The sequence below is a fragment of the Xiphias gladius genome, chromosome 14, assembly GCF_016859285.1.
Source record: "Xiphias gladius isolate SHS-SW01 ecotype Sanya breed wild chromosome 14, ASM1685928v1, whole genome shotgun sequence".
Lineage (NCBI taxonomy): Eukaryota > Metazoa > Chordata > Actinopteri > Istiophoriformes > Xiphiidae > Xiphias > Xiphias gladius.
Window position 1 is genome coordinate 5,686,164 of NC_053413.1, and position 22,840 is coordinate 5,709,003.

General features: G+C 38.6%; 1 protein-coding gene across 1 annotated transcript in view; it reads right to left on the reverse strand.

The window, feature by feature from the left end:
• Nucleotides 1-22,840, reverse strand: part of pappa2 (pappalysin 2) — an 83,462-nt gene that overhangs the window by 54,849 nt on the left and 5,773 nt on the right. The window contains exons 2-9 of the mRNA XM_040142992.1: nucleotides 21,370-21,602; nucleotides 20,270-20,497; nucleotides 19,420-20,018; nucleotides 11,061-11,209; nucleotides 7,141-7,280; nucleotides 6,605-6,758; nucleotides 5,498-5,690; nucleotides 4,786-4,919 (exon numbers count right to left, since the gene is read on the reverse strand). Of these exons, the coding sequence (XP_039998926.1) occupies nucleotides 4,786-4,919; nucleotides 5,498-5,690; nucleotides 6,605-6,758; nucleotides 7,141-7,280; nucleotides 11,061-11,209; nucleotides 19,420-20,018; nucleotides 20,270-20,497; nucleotides 21,370-21,602 (1,830 nt within the window). The remainder of the gene's footprint in view (nucleotides 1-4,785; nucleotides 4,920-5,497; nucleotides 5,691-6,604; nucleotides 6,759-7,140; nucleotides 7,281-11,060; nucleotides 11,210-19,419; nucleotides 20,019-20,269; nucleotides 20,498-21,369; nucleotides 21,603-22,840) is intronic.

The window sequence follows — 22,840 nt, forward strand, 5'->3', positions numbered from 1 at the left end:
GCTTCAGGAAAAGAACTTTCCCAGGAAAGAATCTCCTTTACCCATTAACACATACACACACACACACACACACACACACACACACACACATACAACAGTGCATGGGATATTGGCTTGGTCTGAAGCACCGTCTGTCATTTGGACCTTGTGTGTTTGTGCATGTTTTTCCGCATGTGGGAATTTTTGCAAGGTAAACAGAGGCATGCCAAGCCAGGCTGCTAAACGGAGGAGATGAGAGATAGAAGCTGTGTGAATGTGTGAGGCAGTCTATCACTAATCTTTGTGTCAGATGCGAACGATGACTCAAGGAGAACTCAGATGTGCTTCCAACTAACGTATATTTCATTAAACTTGTCAAAATATTCATCACATATCAAATAGATGGTATTACCAAGGCCTATTGTAGGCCCTGAAAAGTTATTATTGAGATCAGCTTCTTACCATGAATGATAGGATCTTCCATGTACACACAATGTTCAGCCAAAATTAGGACAATTTTGGTCATTTCCCTTGAGCGATTTCTGTTGTTTTGTTTTTGCCTGTGCCCTTTTCGCTGGTTAGAAGTAGCGAGGCTCAGCTGGAAGAGGTAATGATATCTATTTTTGTGCACCTACCAAAATTTATCAATATTTGAATATGATTACAGCTGTGGGATGGTTTCTTTATGTTGCCAGGGAGATGCTACTGTCAATCAAATCCAATCAAACCAGACCCACACTGTCCTAATGAAGCAGTTTCCTGGGGTTTTGACTTAATAAATTATACCTTAGGGTGTTTTTTTTTCCTTAAGTTTATATTTCTTTTGTCCCATATTCCCTGACGCATGATGCAACAAATTTTCCAATATTACTTTTAAATGCACAATATGTAATTTTCAGCCACTATGGGGTCTCTCAATCAAAACAATAACAAAAGACAGAGTTTGGTGAAATCATGAAGAAGCATGGTATCATGGGAGTCTTCAACACCATTGCCATCGCTGCAGTCGGCTTCTCCCACTTAGGATTCCTTCAGTGATTATGTTTTTACTGGGAGACAAATTATACACAAAAGTCTCCTCCTCTCCAAAACAATCAGACTCGGTGATTAAATCCGGTAAAACCACTGAATAACGCATTTTCACAGTAAAAATCAGTATTTCCCCAAAGCTGTCCGCCATACACAGAACGTCTCAGAGGGGTTGCTGCTAATGTTTGCTCAGCTTGTTTCTCTGATGACTTCAGATCCAGACATCAGATGACTAAAATCGTTCATCCGGTTAAAATATACAGTTAAAAACGTCCAAGATGTAAAACGTGTATTGTCAAAATGTGGCTTAAAACTGGATAAAATGTCAATTTTGACTGCCTCTTAGAGACAACCACAACACTGACACATGCGCAAAGGGGATATGACGCCATTGACAAGTGACCAAACGAAACGGATCGTTACCTTGATTTAAAGTAAGTTTTCTCTAGGTTTGAAAATTGCTGGAAACATTTGGGATGATTTAAGTACACAACTCAACAAAATGCATAACATAGGTCTATTCATTTTCAGACATTTTAATGCGGGAAAGTTACATATTATACCTTTAACAACTACCAGTAAAATCATTCTCATTAGTAAAACAGAGAGCAGAAGGTTCCAGTCAAGAAAGTTACGAGTAATGGCCCCTTACAAAGCATGGCCCTCATTCAAAAACGCAGTTGTAACACCATTACACCAGGCACAATTAGTTGTTAATTGTTACGGTATTCGTGATTAGCACAGTGGAATCACATTTAGGTAGGGTTTTTATCAGCTGTGTCCCAGGTTAAAGTCAAATAAAGTCAGTAGGTTGATGAGGTGTTACATACAGTATTTCACACCCACTATGTTAAGCCATGTGTGGAGGATCGCCGTACTGTAGGAAAGTTAAAGAATGCCAGGCAAATTTTGTTGCAATTGGGCTCTAAATAGGTGTATAAAAGAACCGGAACTATAAACTGTAAATTCTCTAGGCTATTTTAGCTTCATACATTTTTATGGTTATTGAAGTATTATACGTATTAAAAAAATCTTAGATCTCAGATTAAACTTTAGCCTAATGTACTAATTATTGGCTGGAGGAATACCAAATTTGAAGTGCCTCCAATACTGAAAGTGAAGTGAAACTACTGCCTACATGGATCAGCTTGGATTTATTGTGCAGTTGGTATGCTTATATAAACAGCTAATGGGACATACAGTGAGATCGGAGGTGGGACTTGGCACCACGAGAGCAGAAGCTATAAAGCAGGGCTGGTAAAACATGTTCAGAAATCTGAAAATACTCTACTGGCACAGGATCAGCCATTTCTGATAAATGTCTTATGGCTACACTGTAACATGGGCTAGTGCGTCTGGTGAGAAGCCCATCCTAGTCGATTTACCTACTGTTCTGTGTCTAACTGCACATGTAAAAAATGCAATTGTTTGCTATAACAACTTTGTAAGGTAATAATATGTTATAGTTGTGTTTTTTTTTCTTGTTCCGTTGCCCCCAAGTGGCTAAAAAGTGTATTAGTGCAACTTTCAAGTGGATGATCAGGTACTGTATATCGATACCCCCAGGAGTTCTAGAAACCACGGCGTATTTTTGATACTTTGAGATGTGTTGTATTTTAATACTTTCGTGAAAAAAACGTTGAAGAACGCATGAGAAAAGTCATACCGTATGTTATCTGATTACTGTATTGCTGCATACACTGTCTATCTTTTTTTTTAGATTATTGTACATCTACAAAAATATGTGGAGAAGCAATTTTCCCTTTATTAATTAATGGATGTTTATGCTGTCTATGCAATATAATAATGACATTAGAGTTTAGTTTAAGCATCGTCTTTGTACTTGTGGTTTTCCGGAAACTCTACATACTTTCCATTTTCATATTTTGCTTGTGCTGTGTTTAATATATCTGATGTTATGTCTTCCTCTTTACTGATTACTTTACATAGATTATTACATGTTCATCCATCGGTCATCTTAGAAATGTGATATTAGATTTTCATGCACCCGTACAGGTATGGACTTTACCACCTTTCATCCCCCCTCTCTTTGCACTCTGCAAACTGCAGTACAATGAACAACACAATGCAACTTTAAAAGCCTTCTTTAAATGTTCTCATTTTAAATTATACCCCACATTAATGCTTGATGCAGCACATAAACCAATTCATTCCCCTCTCAACAGGAGCACAGAGTCCTGAAACAGTTTGGTGTTTTCCTTCAGCCTGGAAACTGAGTCAAACCAGTCAATGTTGGCACAAGCAACATTTTGAAAAGATGTAAACCGACAGTTTCGCCAACTATTCTAGCCAACAGTGTTTTGCCATTAAACTTATGTTTTGTGTTGCCAGCCATGATATCCACATTAAATTTGTCCAATTTCCCCTCTCTCTTTCCCTGCTGAAGGAGATATTGCCCATCTCCTCTGGCTGACAAAGTGACCCCGTGCATCATTGTCTTTAGAAGTGGGAAAGAGTGAAAAAGGATCTAGGGAAGCCAGCAGACTGGCTGTCTCCTCAGCTATGTGCATACCACTGTTTAGAGTAAGACTGTAATTGACTCTTTATCATCATTATGATCCCGCAGCGAAAGAGAGGGAGCTGTAATCCCCCCTGTTCCTCCTCGTCGCTTGTTTTCAAAGCATAAATTCCAGCAGAGGATTTCCACATATTTGGGTAGAGTTTCCATTGAAGAAAAGGAAAGTGTTATTGTGTTTGTACATTCATTTGTTCTTTCCTTCTGTATTTATCTTTCTCTCTTTTCTTCTTTCTTTCTCCTTGCTTTTATGTTTGCCTCCTTGTCTTCTTTTTTTTTTCTTGTTTCTGTTCCTTCACCCTGCATGTCATGTCAAAGGAAACTGGCCCTCTCCAGAAATTTTGATTGGAATAACAAGGACCATGTGCGTAATAATGAAGTGTAATGTTTCAAAGTACAGTACTAGAGGATACACTTTTTTCTGGCCTTTTTGTTTATTACAGAGGTTCAATGTTTGAACAGCACCCAAACTTTACCCAGAGGAGACGCTTTGCCTAATAATCCTTGTTCTCACATTGGCTAAAACAAGACTGAGACAGAAAGAGGTCTGTAGCTGAGGGCAATTATCATTTAATGATTTTCTGCTTTTTCCTCTTCCAGGAGCCATTAGCCTTGCACGCACCTGAAATTTACAGGGAAGAGATGTGTGTGTGTGTGTGTGTGTGTGTGTGTGTGTGTGTGTGTGTGTGTGTGTGTGTGTGTGTGTGTGTGTGTGTGTGTGTGTGTGTGTGTGTGTGAGTGTGCATTTGGAGGGGAGGGGGTTGATCTGCTATGTGGAAAACAAGAGACAGAAGTAGAGCTCAAGGACACAAACTCAAACCTGAAACCGCCACATTCCTCCCCGTCAATAATATATCAGGGAAAGAACTTAACTGAGTCAACTATAGATTTTCGGAAGAAAGATGAATAAAAACAATAATTAGCCTCCTCACCATGACTGATTTTAGTTTCAACGTCGCCATTATTTATTTGAATAAATTCCAATAGTGAAAAGTCTAACTCAAAGTGTTGATAATTTAGTTGCGGCTTTACATGCAAATCCAACAAGCTCTCATATTCAGTTTGGTTTACATTCACACTGATCTGAAGAAAGGGTGCACTCAGTATCAGTAAAGTAAAAAATTCTGTATGAATGTTGCAACAAGTAAAAGGCAACTATAACATATATGTATCTTTCTTTTAGACACACATATGCACAAACACTCACATACACACACACACACAGGAAATTTTTGACTGACCAACTGCCTCCTCAGGTGTCCAGTAGCCTGACGTGTCACAGATTCGAGGTGAGGTAGCCTCGTAGGCGTACTGGTGGAAAACGCCATCTTTCTCACAGTCTCCGCAGTTGATAACGGACATGTGGAATGAGGAGCTAGGGCAAAAGAAAACAAATAGAAGTTGCTGATTATGAAATATCAGATGCGTTGTCTGTCACTCGTCAGCAAGGTAATTACGTCTCTCTTAAGACCAGAACTAAAAAAATGTTGGACCAACCCGCTTTGTTTTTTTATCTCGACAAAGCAAGAAAGCTAAAAGAAACCCAGAACAGGATAAACACACAAGCAAAATTGGAGGGAGTTGAGTCGCTGTTGTCAGCCTAAAAATGATCATCAACCTGATGACTAGTGGAGGAGGTTATTTGAGGCTGCAGTCATAACATTACATGAATACATAACAAGGTATATCTCATTTCAAAGGCTCCAAATCAGGCTAAGAAATGCAGCATTCTTTCATCCAAATTTGGAGATACAACTGATTATATATGGTGAGAACACCATGATAGTTGCATAGTTATGCATTCTTTGTCCATGGCAGAGCCAAGATTATGATAGAATTACCTTTCAAGTTAGATGTGTAGTGCAGACAATAGACAAAACTCAATTTGGCTCAAATTACTTATTTGATATTCCTTAAACAAATGAATGAGATTAGGAATCTGTGCAATTTTACCTTTGATAAAGTGGTCCCCTTATTGGTGGCAGCCAATAGATAGAGACAGAATCTGGGCTCTGGTCAGTTACCATGGGGGCCAGAGGAATGGGGACAGGTTGACGGTCCATCAGCCACTTCTGGTAGACCAAGTCAAGATAACAGTGCATCCTAGCCACTTGGTTGGGAGTGAAATGGTTTGTGCAGTTGTCATCTGATGTGGTGCATTAAAAGAAAAAACCCAGTTAATCATCATGGATCAGGTTCATGCACTAGCCTTCATCTAAATGCAGTGCTAATCACGTGCGCCAGGCAACATGCAGGTGTAACACTTCAAGGGTTATTTTGAATAGAAATGACTAAAACAATCATGGATAATATAGGTGCAGGTGCGTTCAGATATGAAATGAAGTTACTCCCTAATTGACCAGGTTGAAACATGATAACACTATGTGAATTCATTGATATCTGAAATCATTCATTTTTAACACTGTTTTGTGGGCAAAATTATTAGTATTATCATATTAGGATTATTTTTTAATGATAAGTAATGTTAGCTGATTGTAGCTAAAACGAACCAATTTTAGACTTCACAAACCAAATTCAAAAAGTACTGTAAATTATTTTTATGTTTCAATACATTTTTTATGTTTTTAGTCCATTTCATAAAGCAATTTGAATTGCCTTTGTGTAGGAAATGTGCTATACAAATACACTTGCGTGCCCATTTGTACAAACTATATAGGATACGTCTTGTTCTTGCTTTGGATTTGTGTGGCTACGGATTACAAAGTTCAAGAGGTAAATCACTTTTCTGTAAGTGCCTCACAATTGTCCCTTTTTCAAATGAACAATATACATGAAATGCTGCTGACGTGCTGCCCTAAGCAAAAAACATTTGTTTGTGTTCCTACTGAATTTTGTCTCACACCAAAAAAACACAGTTTCAAGTTATGTAGTAGGACGTTACACAGTATGTCTTTTTCATGTACACTATCATCACTATTCTAATAATGTACAGCATACATTCTACAATGCCATGTAATTGGCTTCGTCGGTGGCTCGGTAATAATTTTCAACATGTTGGCATTACACATTATGCAAATTGAGAATGCTCATCCACTGTACCTGTGTAACTCATGTAATTGCTATAAGGTGTGTCCTGGTACGTGGTGACTCCACAGGTATCATTAACGGCTCCAGGATCCTGGCAGGCTTTGGATTTCGGTGTTGGGGCTGTGTCAGCGCATAGATCTCCAGTCTCCATGGACGGGGTGGTCTCCTGAAAGTGCAAATGATAGCGCTACTGGCAAATAAACACTGATGAGTGAAAGGCTCTATCCTGATAGGCATGTCTACATTTTACAGACAGCAGATGAAGAAGTACACAGACAACCCCCACTTATTTTTTGCCTAAGATATATCATCTTGAGGAATTCAAATTACCAACAGGTTCATGTGAAGCATTTTGCACATATATTTATATACTGGCCAGACAAATACACTCCCCTATATAGGAGTAACGTTGTAAAAAAGAGAGCAGTTAACAGCAGGTATTATTTCTCTGTTCAGTACATACAGCTTCATGTAAGGAATAGCTTCCAGCATGGTGATTCAAAAGCATACTAAGCAACATCAAGAAAAGCACATTTTAATAGTCCTACCTGACATGGGTCATCACAGGAGTCCCGCTCGCTCACCCCTTTGAAGACATGATACAGGCCAAAGATGTGCCCCATTTCATGGATCATGGTGTTATGGTGGCCCATTGTACCAAAGTAGGACGGGTTCAGAACCATCCCACCTGGCAATGAGAAGTCATATTTATAACACTGGTTATATTATTGTTACTATCCTGATTTTTTGGTTTGTTTGGTCTGTCGATACACATTAAATATATACGTCTTGGCTACAAAGTGTGAAAAAGACTTGTAGGTCTTAATAACATCAGGCAAAGGTAAACTCGGTCTCCCTTTCAAGACTGTAGCTCTCAGTACAGTGTCTTCTTCTTTGAATCCACCCTTTTAACATGTTGTAATGATTTGGAAAACTGTCCTTCAGCAGGTGAAGTGGATTAATGCCCTTTCACTGTACAATAAATAACCCACCAGATTCAGCTTCTGTTCTGTATCTAAAAACAAGATACCCTGTTCAGATCTATCCCCCACATAGGATTGTTTTCTGAGAAGGCTCTAAAGGCATCAAACAAATGATCAAAAAAATGAAGGTTTGTTGTGAAAGTCCAGATTCTAACTACCACAGCTACTACTGCTGGAATTTTTCAAAAGAGAAACAGACCGCTAAATAAAAAAGACTAAGCACTGTGATATTTAATTTAATGAGGAACGAAGTAAAACTTTAGTACTTTAAACCAAAGTCAGAAAAAGGAATCAGTTGGGTGGCTACGGGTGGATATGGGCCATCTGTGCCTGCTTTGAAAATATAAGAGTACTCTGTAGAAACTTTGTATTTACTATTTTCTTTCATCTCCCTAATTACTGATAGTTATCACCAATTCCATGTACAAAAGTAATTGTATGACGTTGATGTCAGCCTGTGCCACTGAAAATTTCCTAAAAGAAATACCATGACCACTGAAGATGATTAGGAAATTAATCAAAATTACAAAATAACTGAAAATCAATTGAGAAAGGTGCGTCAACATTGTAAATATAAAACCTTTATCTCGTTTATTTTACAATTGCTAATATTACTAGATAACTACTAGACTAAATGAGTTGCTGTTTATGATGCAGCTTAATATTCAAAGTGCAAGTGCTTTTTAAGTATCATGGTATTGTAAGTCAATTATCATATAAAAAGCAAAGTAATACATTCTGGCTGATCCGCATTCAACACCGTGTGGATTTTAAGCAGGCTGGATTCAGACAGACTGATCACAATGAGAGAACAAAGGGAGAGTCAGGCATCCTACTAGATCATGAATGGTTAGCCGGGCTTGGAAAAGGGGCTTTTTTCAAACATTTCGTTAACAGACAGACTCAATGTTTCCATAAACACATGATATCACTTTTCTGGTAATGATGATAATGACTCTGCTCTGAAGTCCATGTTTAAGTCTGACTGTTTAAAAATATACTCTAATAACCTCTTCTGCACTATTTCCTTAAATCTTTTTTGCGTTCTTTGCCTATTGCTTAGGCCAAGGAGGATATATTTTCTGTCCTGTTTGTTGGTCTGTCCATTAGTTAGCAGGATATCTCAAAATATATAAATTTGGTAGTTAGTCTGTGCACCATGGAACAAGTCATTAGTTTTTCTTGTGGATCTGGACACATTCATTTTTTTAAATGATATCTTAACAGGACAAGATAATGCATCTTTGGTCATTTTATTTTAGTTTTTGATATGTGTATTTTAACACAGATTCAGATGTGGATTAAAAAATAATTTAGAAAAAAAAACATTTTCTACTAAAACAAATTACAAATTTAATTCAAAAATTAAAGACTAAATAAAAATCTAAATCATCAACACAGTATGTCTATGACAGCAATTTTAAAATCAGCTATGGTTTGTGGGCTATGCTGAATGCTTACAAAAATGGCCTTTAAGTAGCGATACAGGTTTTCTGCAGCATGCTGATAATTGCAGAATCAAGAACAGACATGACAGTTATTGGTTTTCTAATTAGAAACAGTATGTGCAGTGGTGAAAACGTTGAACAATGAAGACATTAAATATCTAGACACTAAACAACAGGGCCTCCAAAGATGACTTGTCATCCACTAACTTGTTTTTAAACAGGCACAGATGCTGAGAAACTGAAACAAATGTCATGTGGGAGACATTCAGTAGAGGACTGAATTCAGCTGTTTAATTCGAAAGCATAGCATCTGCTCGGACAATATAACTAGTAGCATCAAAGTAAAAGCTCTGGCAGCTTCCCTCTGTTGGATACAATAGAACCAGTGAAACCCTTGCCTGAGATGTTTAGTTCCTCTAGTGGTTGCATGAGCAAATACATTTACAAATAAGGTTTGGCAAAGAGCTGTTTCTTTTCTTTTCCCTCAAAGTAGTCAGAAACATTTCAGGTAGACTTCTGCATAGTAATTAAATTGAAAAACAGAAATGGGGGTAAAAAAGCCATAGTGACAACTTATTCATCTACTAAATTTTGGTGCAACTATCAACTGAGTAACAGTGCTGCTGTTTATTTTGATTATGCCCTTTGAGCATTTTGAAGTATTTTTGATGAAATTTAAAAATATATATATCTTTGGAAGAAAGCTGAAATTAATCTGTGCTAGCTAATTTGGCATGTGTATCATTAACATAAACCTTCAAATGGGCTTTGTTTATTAGGCTACAGTTAATTATTTTCATTGAATCAGCAGAAAAACACAGGGAACTTGACTTAAAATATTAGTGAATTACTATCAGTAATTCAGATCAGTTGTAAAGTCAATCAATTATTCATTTCATCACTAGTTTATGTAAGGTAGATAAAACAAGACAAAACTTTCATTGTTGAAAGTGCTATGTTATAATGTTATAAAATCACAATGTTTCTGCTGATCTTATACTGATGGTATGAACATTCTGTCCCACCACATCTTAAAGATGCTCTATTGAGCCAAGATATGGAGGCTCAGCGCATCACCGAAGAACTTTGCAATGTTCTTGAAAACAACTAGGTCAGATGGATGTCATGTTGCAACAAAAATTGAGATTCTGAAGACCAATTGACAATTTTCTTCCACTCAGTTTGAGTGACAATGACCCTACATCCTCATCATCTTGTTCCTGACTAAAAGAAGCAGAATCAAACATGTGGTAAGTTGTACTGTATGAACCTCACATGCATTTCCACACAACACTATTGTACTGAGCTATGTGACCTTATGCAAGAAGGCACACATTATGTAACAATGATGGAAAAGGAAAAGAAAAGACTTCAACTTTGTCACCAATTCTTAATTAGGGTAGACCATTACCTCCAGTGCAACTTAAGAAAAACTCAAAAAACATCTACTGGATACAATAAATCACACATTTTCTTTCTCGCAAGGACATTTGTATTCTTCCAGCAAGACGTTTTCTTTAAAAGATAAATGCTTCTTCTGGAGGTACATTTACTCCTGCTTTTGAGTCCACCCGCTACTTTGTACTGGCACAAGAAGAAAACAGGGCATAGCCAACATAAATAATGAACAGCTGGCAAGTGGGCATGGGTGGAAACAGTGGTACAGAGCCCTGACTGCCATTTGTTTGCTTGGTTGTTGTTTAGTTGATTAGTCGTCTCCAATGAAAATAGGCCTAAAGATTGCAAGAGGAAAGAGTCAATGTGCCGGGAAAATCTCTGTCAGCTTCAGTTGCCCTCCCTATCTCATTTGGATACCGCCGAAGCAGACAACAAAGGATGGAGGGCAAAGACAGAGAAAAAAAAAAGAAAAACCGACAGAGAAACGAAAACACAAGAAAAAAAATAAATAACAAGTACATCTGGAAATGGAGGAAAGAAGAAAGGGGAAGATACAGGCAATAGAGACAGAAGCAAGCAACCTGAAGAAATGACATTCTGACACATATATGTAATATAGTTTGATGTAAATCTACTCACCTTGATGGGTAAGAGCCTCCTTTGCCCATGGCCAGGTTGCAGCTCCTGCCAGCTCTTCACGCAGTGAGTTGCTGGCAAAGAAAACATTGAGTGTGTCAGTGCTGCTCAGGTGTAGCTCCTCCTTTAGCTCTTTTACACTCATATAGGCCCTGCAGAAATAGAAAGAAGAGAAAACTCGCTAACATTAGAACGCTTCATCATTTAGGTTTTGGCTAATTTGTACTTTATAAACACAGTTTATGCACACTTTATAGCTGAAACTGAATAGGAATATGCAAATGATGTATACCATAAGCATCCGTGAAAGTAAATTGAGCTGAAAAAGTGAATCCAAAATTATACATGTCCGTGGTAAATCATGGTTTTGATGCTCCAGGCTAACACTTGAGTAAACTATATGTCGACTGATGGTGGGCATCTAGCTAAGTTTACTATTAAGTTACAAAAATAGCAGCTTTAAACTTTGACCTACTCTTTTGAGCTAAACAGGACTATTTCTTTTTTCCAAATGATAATGGTGGGTGTCCTTAAAATAAGAATCAATACATATACCAGATATATTGAGAGAGAATATATAAGTTTATGAATTTGTAGACCTTAAAATAAAAAAGAATTCACTTCTATTTAATACTTATTCGTTTATTTTAATTTTTAAAGTCAAATGAGCTACATACATTCATAAAACCCAGCGTGAGGTTATGCTAAAGGGTTTTAATGTTCAATAGTGAACCAATTTCCAAAAAAGTGGTACTTTAACATCATTTAAAATACTTTAACATCTTTAACATCTTTGAAAATACACCTGTTGACTGTCATACCAGAAGTTGGAAGAGTTAGCTCTGTGAGCTCGAGAGTGTGACTAAGAAGGTATTTAGCCTAGCTTCTAGGACTCCTAGCAGAGAAAACAGCAAGCTAGGTCTTAGGCTCTCAAACCTAATCCAAGACTGTCTTACTTTCACATATCTCGTTAACTAGGAAGTTAGTCACTAATTCTTCAACAAGTCACAGCAGTTTTTTTTTTTTTCTCAGAGTTAGCTAGGAAAGTGTTCAAAGCTAGCAACTTCATAACAAGACGGGAGGTGCTAGATGTAGTCACCGGCCTAGCTGCTGTCATTCAGCACCACTTCAGTCAAACTCCTTACACATCCATGGTCCACCCACACAGGCGTTGTCACTTTTTGTTGCTGCTGTTGCTGACTATAACTTTTCTCAGGACTGTGTTGACCTGTTAGACTGTGACTTGCATCTCCTATTCACTTTATTGAACCTGTTATACCGTACAGTTAAACCACTAGTTTAAACCACTGGTTTAACTGTATTTAAATCCCAATGCAGTATATATATAAGATGCAATGTGTAATTGTTACAGCTTTGGAGGTAGACTATTGTTAGGCTGGCTAACTAGCAGGAGAAAGTGCAGCTCTAGCTTTTGTGTTAAGACAGGCTAAAACCATCTTGAACAAATCTGTATTGTGTGAAAACAGATTAAATCGTCTCCTCTAACCCAATGCATGATGGCAAACAAGAGTGTTTTCCAAATCATTAGCGTTTGCTTTTAAGCATTGATATATCATTTCTGCTCAAGGTGATATTGTGATATTGTCAGTGGATAGGGCGTCTTTAGCAGACAACAGTTTGCTTCAGTCCATCAACATCAGTCTCTGCCTTGTAACTTCAAATCATAACTGTTTGAATTGGTCAAGGTACTTCAAACCTCTTTTTTTCTCTGACTGTGACAAATTTCCCTGAATGCACTTTGAGTTGTGAAGCCGATTTTGTTTTGCCTCGGCTACGGAAATGTCACGTGTCATTTCTCTCTGTTGCTTTCATAGCTGGAAAGCTTTTGTATCTATCCCCATAAGGCCCTACTGAGTCTGAGAGCCTTGCAGTGGGGTCTCATCGACTGCCCGATGCTCACATGCCAGATAGTTGAGGCTTTTAGCTGAGCCTCCTATGGTTTCTGGAGCATCACAGCTGCTTAATGAAAAAAAGTGTTTTTCTGTGATTATATCATAATGGATTATTGTTTCGTGTTGTATTTCTCAAGCAGGGAATTAAGGTTTTATGTAATTGATCAATTTCAGCTGTGGGTCTAACTTTGTTAGAACTACTAAGTCATACTTTAATCTTTACCTCAGTTAGTTCAAGTGTATTTAGATGATTTGTTTTATGTCTTTTTCTTAAAAAGGAATTTAAAGTTTATGCTTTTGATCAAGCTCAGCTGTAGGGCTAAATTTATTAATATTACTTAACCATGCATCAATCTTAAAAGGCTTACAAGTGCTTGTTTTTTTCATCAGATATATAATTTGTATAATTGCTCATTTAAAAAAAACTTTTCAGGTTTGGCTCAGTTCTGCTTGTGTTGTTCCAATAGCTTGAGGGATAAACAGGTGAGCTTGTGACTATAAGATCTCAGCTTTCAGTTGGGAAAAATCTAGATGGATGAAATAAGAAAACAGTAATCCCCATCTGTCCATACACTTCTTTCAATGTGTAGTGTTGTAAATAATGTGTTTTCTTAGGCACTGTGCCTGACTAAATAAGGTTTAAGATTTGAGATGCTTCAGGGAAACCCCGCTCTGACTACATTACTGAAGCTGAGTTCAGCCGAGGCTGCATACAGTATCCATCACCCTAGGCTGTTCAATTGCAAATGACAGAATGTTGACCACTAAAGAGTTGACTCTTAAACTTCGGGGACTCAGAGGATGCCTCAGTGGAAGTCTAAAGCCAACCTGGCAAATAATAAATGGCTCTACATGATTGAAGTGAAAACCCTGGTTATGAGTTAACAAAATTACCATTTGTGGGCAAGTCAAACGCTGCGTGAATCAACAGCAGAGTCAGCACTAGCACTGTCACCATTTAAACTGTAGATGTGCGTCCATTTTAAATATTATTGCTGACAAGTCAGTTACTGTGAACCTTCAAGAAACAGAAGACAGACTCTAAAAATATCACACCATCAGCAGTCAAATATTTTGAAATATTATATATGCCTTGCCTTTGTACAACGTTATTTGTTGACATAAAGTAAATACAAAGCATGTATAATCCAAACAGTTCCTCCTCAGGTCTTGATGAATACAGTGTTAGCAGAAGATACCAGCACTCACAGATAATATATTAAAAGTCACTTTTATTGCATGAGCACAAAGTACTTCGATGTAGGAGCATGCTACCACATACTGAGAACCGGTCTCCAAAAACAAGCCCTCAGCAGTCGCGTTTCCATTGTTTGCTGCAGTAAGAACTCACTATCTAGAGTTTCGAGGGGGGTCATTTTTTCAGCCTTTCCAAAACCAAAATCATAACAGCAAAAATGTAAAGAATGGATTAAACAGTGAGTTTCTCTGCTGTGACATATGATGCATCATTAACATGTCCAGCTAACTAACAGTAACCAAATCCAGCATTACTTCCAAGGCCAAGGAGCCTTTCATATTAAAGCAGTGACAGATGACGTTTTAAAAAGCAACTGTGCATCCCCACTATGTGGAAGACGGTCCTGGATGATACTATATCAGAGTTTAGGGTAATTTTAGCAGCTATGTCCTAGTCATTATTGGATTTGGGTAAGTTCATACTCTGGTAAACCCACCTGAGATCATCTGAGATCACCAATTAATCACCAAACTCATCCTAGAAGTCTTATCTCTTGTAACAGTAAAAGTAAAAACAAACTGTTCCAAATGTTGCAACGTTTTGTAAGTTAAGCAGACATGTTATGTTATGCTAGAAAATAGGACTCTGGTCCTCCAACCTGAACAACCTATGGGACCGTATGAAATAGCGCCCTTACAGCTGCAGGCATACCGGACCTTCGTCGTGGTTACAATAACAAACATGGTTATGATTATGGAACGGTCACGGTTTGGTCTGGTTTAGGCACAAAGACTAATTGGCTGGGTTTAGGAAAAGATTGTGGTTTGGGTTAACATAAGTACTTCCTTAAGGTTAGAAGACCTTCGTCGTCATGGTTACAATGATACACAAGCAGTCAAGATTGTGAAACGGCTATGGTTAGCACAAACAACTATGACTATTGGTTTCAAAGAGGAAATGAACAGGAGTCCCCTGTGTCAAAGTCCTGTGTTTTGTGGATCCATCCATCCACCCCGTCCTCTTCCTAATGTGGACCTTGTCCCTCTTTACACCAAATAACCTGACTTCCCCCCTTGGTCCCATCATAATTACTACGGACGCTAGAAGTCGCCTAACAAAAAAAACTTAACTATGGGTCATAATAGGCTGCAAGCGCAGACGATCTATGGGCTCCTTTTTTTGGCTGGACAGCAACAGCAGAGTTAGCCCTATAAACGCACATGTCATGTTACATGTCATGGTCAGCCGGAAGCTACCTGACTGAGTGCTTATGTTACCCCATTGGTCACCTGGCCAAGTGTTCCAGTTAACCAATTGGCCGTTGCTCTTTCAAAATTAAGTGGCAGAAACAGTTTCTATTGCGTCATCAAGGGCTGGAGCGTCAGAATAGGATTTGCTGATCAACAAGCAGATCACTCCCTCTCCACCCTTGCCTCTGTCTGCCCCCCCCCCCCCTTTATTGTGCTGCTAGAAACTGCAGTGTGCGTGCCCACCGCTCTGGAACTGGCATAAAAAAAAAATTTGGGGGGTTCAGTGCTCCACAAATGCCAGAGAAATGTCATCCTCACATTATTTCTCTCTCTGCCTGTGAAAGTTGTGAGTTGAGATCCAGGGACACGCACACATGCATGCAGACATGTCAAAGCACTCAAGACACATAAGGTGTCTTTTCAACAAGCTGGGGTCAGGACCTTTCCAGAGGACATACGCTACTCTCAGCCTGTTGGGCCCAGTTCTTATGCGTATCTGGTCTCCTCCATTGGCTGTTCATGTTGTTTTTAATGGAGGGTCAGAAGCTTATAGACAGGAACTCTGGCAAGATTCACTGCATAAGCTCACACGTAATGTGACATTTGAGTTTAGCTTTCAAAACCGAAGAGCAGAGGACTTATTTATGAAAGTCTTTCATGCAAAAAAAAAATTCTGCACAAGACCAGATCCAGACCCATAATTTATAAAACTGTCCTCATATCAAAATCAACACATGACTCTGATGTCTCCAATTCTTTGACATATGTCAACTAAAACAGTTTCCAATTATTACCCAAAGGTGGTGGATATATTTTCATTTGTTCTTTGGAATATTCTTTGCAATAAGCATCAAATTAAATCCAGAATAAATCACTGACCATTTGATGGAATTGAGACCACAGGACCAGACCCCCAAATAACTGCTTTTATTCAGTTTGTGCAAAACAACAGAGTAGACCACTGCTGTCCAACGTTTTTCATTAGTGTCCATGTCCTCGCTGCAGGGTATATAGCTTAGGCTGAGACAGGGAACATGTGACTATAACAACTACTAAACCATTTCTTTTTTCCAGTCTGTCATCCTGTGTCTATCCCACTAAGCTCAAGACAAGACAAAATAAATTAGCATTTACTTACACAAAGAAGTCCCTGCATGCGACCAAGCAATGAGACTACACACATGCACTTTTTTTTTTTTTTTTTTTACTTTTACCTAACTTTAACCTGTGTCTTCAACAGAAAATCAACCAAGCACCATGTTCTTTAACAGAAGCAGCTTTTTTCACATTCCCACAGCTGCACAAATTCAAACCTGGGAGCTGCACAACAACAATGCAACAACAATCTCTTTCTATTGGCCATTGGGAGCTGCCCAGTTAAACTTGTCTTGTTCTGTTGGACAATTAAAATGTTGAAGGTTTAGTGCCTTGGCCAATCGTACATTGTGTTTCGGATAAGGAAAGTGAGGAAACAATAAACTCCAGGTTACTCCTTTGCTTTCCATATCCAGATTTGGTAGTCATGTGGTCGAAAGCATGACTTAATAACCTTTGGGCTACTGCTACTACATAGGCAAAAAGTAGAAACAGGAAAAACCTAAGAATAAAGGATGCTAGGAATTAGAGTTGACTAGGGCCCCTCTTACACCTTCCTTTCCTCTTTTTCCTCAAGACATTTACCATGTGTTTGGTTGCTACCACACTTCATAGTGGAAAAAAGGGCTTGCTACTGGAAATGGTACATAATTTTGACATAGCAACATTATCCAAATGCTGCTGGAAAATGTAGTTAAATCAGTTGTTTCGCTACATGTAGCATCACTACTCCCCAAAACTGCAAATAAGATAGCAGAATTCTAGTTCTGCTTGTTTAAGTTTGTATAACATAACCCAATACTCACTTATATTTAATCAAAATTGTAACTTGGACAGAGGGATAGGTACCAAGAACCGGTCGTACAGTGGTACTAGTTCTGATTTGTCAGAATGAAAATAATATGCTTTATCGGTAATCGAACATATATTCATTTAACAGTAGGCATTTTCAGTTCTGCTAAACAAACATTTTCCTTATGTGTCTAGTGTACCGCCAAAGATGACACATTTGTAAGCATATACTGTATCTATCTTTTTCTTCTTTTTATTCATATAACACCAGCTATAAGCCACCACGGTCAGTAACTTATAAAAGGATGAGATGATGTGAACGGAAAAACATTAACACAACAGCTTGTTTATCATACAGAACGAACATCTAATCAGAGCCATAGCTACCACTGAGGACTATGAGGTCCAGTACTCTGTATTTTTTCAGGGAATCTGGGGTATTTAGCAACCTGGGGGGAGTTTACATTTAACCATTTAAAAAAAACTAACACACTGTGGGTATTTTATAGGGTGATTGCAGACTCAATATATTAAAATTTGATCATTCTTAGGATAAGAAATGTTGATATAAATAATAATATAAGGGACTTAGTATTTCTCCACCAAAATGTATTCCAAGTACTGGAGAAGGCTTTGAAACTGCATTTATACCTTTGTGAATTTGGACTCTTATTTCTTATTTCTAAAATTCTGGCTACGGCCGTGCCTCTAATTTACATAAGCCATACATACTGTATGTTGTCAATTATAACTATTACATAAATATGTGGTGTAGTTATTTTTTAGGATGAGTGTTAATTAGGATACGAAGATGCAGTATATTATCATTAACACACCCACTGAGTCTTTCAGAGATATTAATATGGAAATTTCAACTTTGTATCTCTGCTTAAGTGAAAAAGTTGTGATTTTGATTTTGGCACAAAGAGTTGTAATAACAAATCCTGTATATTGGTAATGAGAGATCCCTTTGACCAAAGTATAAATGGAAAAAATATCTATTCGAATGTTTTAAAAAACATTAATGCATCCTTGTGTTAAGCTGTCACAGTCTGTCAACTCCAGACATCAAGTACTAAATCTCTCACTTTAAAAAATAGCTCCAATTCCAATGTTCTGTTTTCCAGTGGCCCAGTGTAAAGCTTGTGGTTACAATTTGGATTAAAGATAGAGTCTTTAAGAACCTGGGCCGACGACCTCATGGCAAGACTTCATGCAAGCTATTTGGAACTCTGCGTGAGCCTGTCTGTCAGACTGAATGGAAGGCAGTGGGCTGCCACTTGAGTTGTTTAGTAAAAATAAGTGTGTACTTTGGCCTCTTAACCCACCATCCCCACTTCACAGAGCTCTTTCTAAAACCACTGGGGAAAGTGAGAGTACCAATTTGAACATGTAGCGTGTTGGGCTGTTCATTGCACAGCTCTGCTGAAGCATTGCAGTGTGCTACGGCAGATATTCACCTCATGGGGAGAAGTAGTCTTATTTGTGGCCATTTATGCCGAGAGACTTCTTGCCTCTGGAAAAACATGTTGTCTGTACTGGCTTAAAATTTAATCCCCCTGGTACTTTCTCTATTATGTCTCTACAGTGTAGCCTATTATATTCTCCTGCTATCTTAATACAAACAGATATGTAGGGTATTCAGTAAACTGTTTTTAACCAGCAACAACTTACACCTGAAAACAAATTACCTCATTCATTCCTAGTTTCCCCTGCCCCTCAATAAATACAAACTCAACTATTAACTTCACCAATTTCGTAAACTGCAGTAATTCCATAAGTACAGTACAGTAATTTCACACTTACCACTCTGCTGCTCTGAGATTCACTTCTGTAACAGAAATATTTTTTTATTCACCAATTATTTCCATTTGCTTCCATTTTGCCATTTTTTGATCATGGTTAGTGTTAATGAAACTTGACACTTCTTGCAGTTCTTCCAGTGGCTAAATGGGCATAATCCCTCCATATCCTGATGGGCTTTTACAGTGAAAAAATTACAAAAAGCGTTAAGTTTCATTGACAGTAGCTTAACAGCGATTGATGAAAACTAAAAGAGAAACTCAGAACAGCCAAGTGATGAGAATGATATGACATTTGACTGTTCACTTCACCTGTCAGGGGACTCTGGATCGAAGCAAGTCTTGAGGACATCAGTGACCTCCGGATCACAGCAATCTCCATCATCATAGTCATAGTGTATACTGTTACACTCCATGTTACAAACCCCATCCTGTCTCTTCCAGTTGTAGCAGGGCCCCAGTCGGAGGCAGTCCCCTCCATCATGGCCTGTTCTTGGATGGTCACACTCAGGGTCACATTGGCGATTCCCAATCTTTCCTATTCGACAGTTGCTGAGGATAAACCTCTGTTGGAGGCTGGAGTTTCTGACGGTGTGTACGCTCAGCTCTAGGGTGATGTTGTAGGGGCGAAAGGCCTCAGTCAGAGCCTGGTGTTGGAGCTGGATCTGAGCTTGCGACACGGTGGGGTTTCCACCGTCATCATTGGAGAGGTTGACGATCCGGTAGCGAACACGCTTGGGGGCACGGAGCTGCCAGTTGTTGTTGTAGCCAAAGATGATGTCAATGTTGTCGCAGGTTGTCAGGCCGCAGAGTGGTGGCAGGAATGAGGAAACAAGTTCTCGTTCAGGCACAGGAGTGGTTATAATGGTCGGATGGTGGCCAACTTTATATGGAGTCCATAGCTGTTCCACCTAAAAGTCAGAAAATGATTTCAAAAATAATATTAAAAAGTCAGGAGCAAAATCCATCATTATTTCAGTTAACTTTAATACTATTTCCAATTGCTTTGAATCCATAACAATTAAATAACTTATACTGATGAAAACCAAAATAAAATCAGTAGTAGTTCATAATATTATGACAACTTAAAAACAACTTAAAAGAGCTTATTTTTGGTAAGACAGAACAGCAGACAGGTTAGAAACTAAATCTAGCCAGTTACATCAGTGAAGTCAGCCCACATCGCCAGGACCGGCTCGCTCCTGTCAGTTTGAAGTGGCCGTTTCAGCAGCTCCTCGTGAGAGCGGTCGTAGTCCCACAAAACCACACCCCCTATATGGCCCCTGAAGCTGTTTCCCTGATCTGATAGATTACTGCCGAGGAAGAGGGTTCTACAGGTCCTCATGAAGGGGCTGTATAGATTTCCTGACTGGAGATTGCTTTCTCCCACCTAAGAGGAAAAGCAGAGAAGAAACAGCAAAGAGAAGAGGGGGAGAAACAAAAATCTCTTCATTTCATTACATTGTGAATATAATTAGTGGTTAATGATATAATCAAAGAAAATTTCCTAATTTTATTAGGCTTTTTAAAAAGATCATGTTAGCATTAAGTCACCCAAGTTTTACAGTTGTCAGTGTGGCAATTTAAAGTCATGTGAGAAGCTCTCCATTTGGCTATCACAAATACCTTAGTGTACACAATATCGGATAGACAATATCGGATATCAAAAGACAAGAAATCCAACTGCTTCCATGTCAAAATGATGTTGCATTGATGAAGGATTGTTCATGGGTGCTTAAGATCAAACACTGAATCCCCAAAAATTAAATTATTGATAAGCCAAGGGTGGACCAATGAGAAACTACCATAGACTCTAATGGTTCTACAACCCATATCTGCAAACATAAAATTTGACGTTAAAGCAAGGACAAGTCTCATATAGGTACTAAAGGTCTTTTTTAGCCTTGGAAATAGTACTTTGACACAGCAATCCCTACTCATGGTTCACCTACTAGTTTTTGCTAAGCTTTCAGCCACATCCCATGGTCTTCATTAAAAGAAGTTTGCTCAAATGTCATGATAATGGATCTGGTGACAGGCAATCTCAGCAACTGTAATGATTGAATCCAATCCACAATATTTAGGACTTTTTGTCCATGTTGGATTACAGGTTAAGTATGAAAGTCCGTTCTTGACCTTGGAAATAGATGAAGATCATGTATACTATCATTGTATTTCAAGAAGCTAAAAGTGAATCGCAGGTAAATAATCAGGCCAACCAAAGTGTGAACCATAGTTCAAAAATACATTCAAACCACACACCTTAGCTCCATCTACATACAGGGTCATGTTGTGGCCATTGTAAGTGGCCATTATGTGAGTCCAGGAACTGGCTCGGTATCCCTGGTGGCTATAGACAGTGGTAGATTTTACAGCTCGGTCCGTCCGCAGCATGAAGTAGAACCTTGCATCTTTAGTGCCGGCAGGTTCCACAGTGCGAATGCCTACTGACCAGCCTTTCTCACTCAGTGAATGGGAACAGTTGTCAAATACACCTACAGCACAGGGAAAATGCGGAAAGGTAAAATACATTATTTTGAAAGAATACTGGTGGAAAACATGTAAATATTCTCTTGCTGAGTCAAAGGCCAGCTAATTTACAAATGGTCATTGTCCTCAGGAAAACAAAAATAAATAAACACGCAAACAAGCAATCTGTCCAAGTGATTGCAGTCCTGGGGACATGGGAGGACTGAGAGAGAGGGGGGCAAAGACAGAGAGTGTAAGACGGAGACAGAAAGAACAGACAGGGCCAGAAACAGCAGGAGAGAACAGAGAGGGGAAGGAGGACAGAGGTATTTCACTCAGCCAAGGCAAGGCCGTGATGTTTCCATCTGCTGTTGCAACAAACACACACAGACCACATCTGTACCCCAGATGTCTAACGCTGGGACAGCAAAGGGTCAGGGAACCCCTTCACCCTCCTCAATGCCGTATGTGTGTACATGATATGCTTACTTGTATATGTGCGTGAGTGTGTAATGTGGGCACCTGTAGCAAAATATCCCCAAGGATATTTTTAGGATGTGAGCCAGTTTTATGGTTATGCATTTAATTTGGTTAAAGAAAGCAGCGGTTAAGAGGCCATAGCTTCGCCTCCTAACAGTATAATCAAATGAATTCGGTTTTACTGTATATATCGACTACTGTACTACCACATGTAAGTAGTATACATGTGGTATACATAGTATACATAGTATCACTCTATGCACGTGTAACAAATTAAATGCAGAGGTTGCTACAGCACTTAAAAGTCAGCCTTTACATTGCATTACCAAATCTGTACCAGAAAGTCATTCCTTGCAAAACCTGCTGAATTGTTTTACAGTGTGCGGTATACTGTAGCTCTAGCTCACATTTTTCCTACAACAGCAGATAGTAATGGTGGATGACAAAGGCCAAAGAAGCGACAATGTTTTGTTTGTAACAGGAAACAACGAGGTTCATGGGGAATGAGGTCTTCATGTTGTGAGATATTTGCAATACCCCACATTATATCGAGGCAATCAGTCACCTCCACCTCGGCCTCATTTGTTTTCCACAATTATAATATTTAATTCAATTAGATACTGATGTTTTAAAGCTATGTTTTTTGGCCACTTGTAAGCAATGTAAGGAATGTAATGCAAGTCCAACATTCGTTTTTCTTTTAACTCTCTTTCATTCTCCAACAACTCCTGAGGGAAGTATGCTCCACTATGTTCCCTAGCTAGCTGCTAATTTCTCTGTCTGA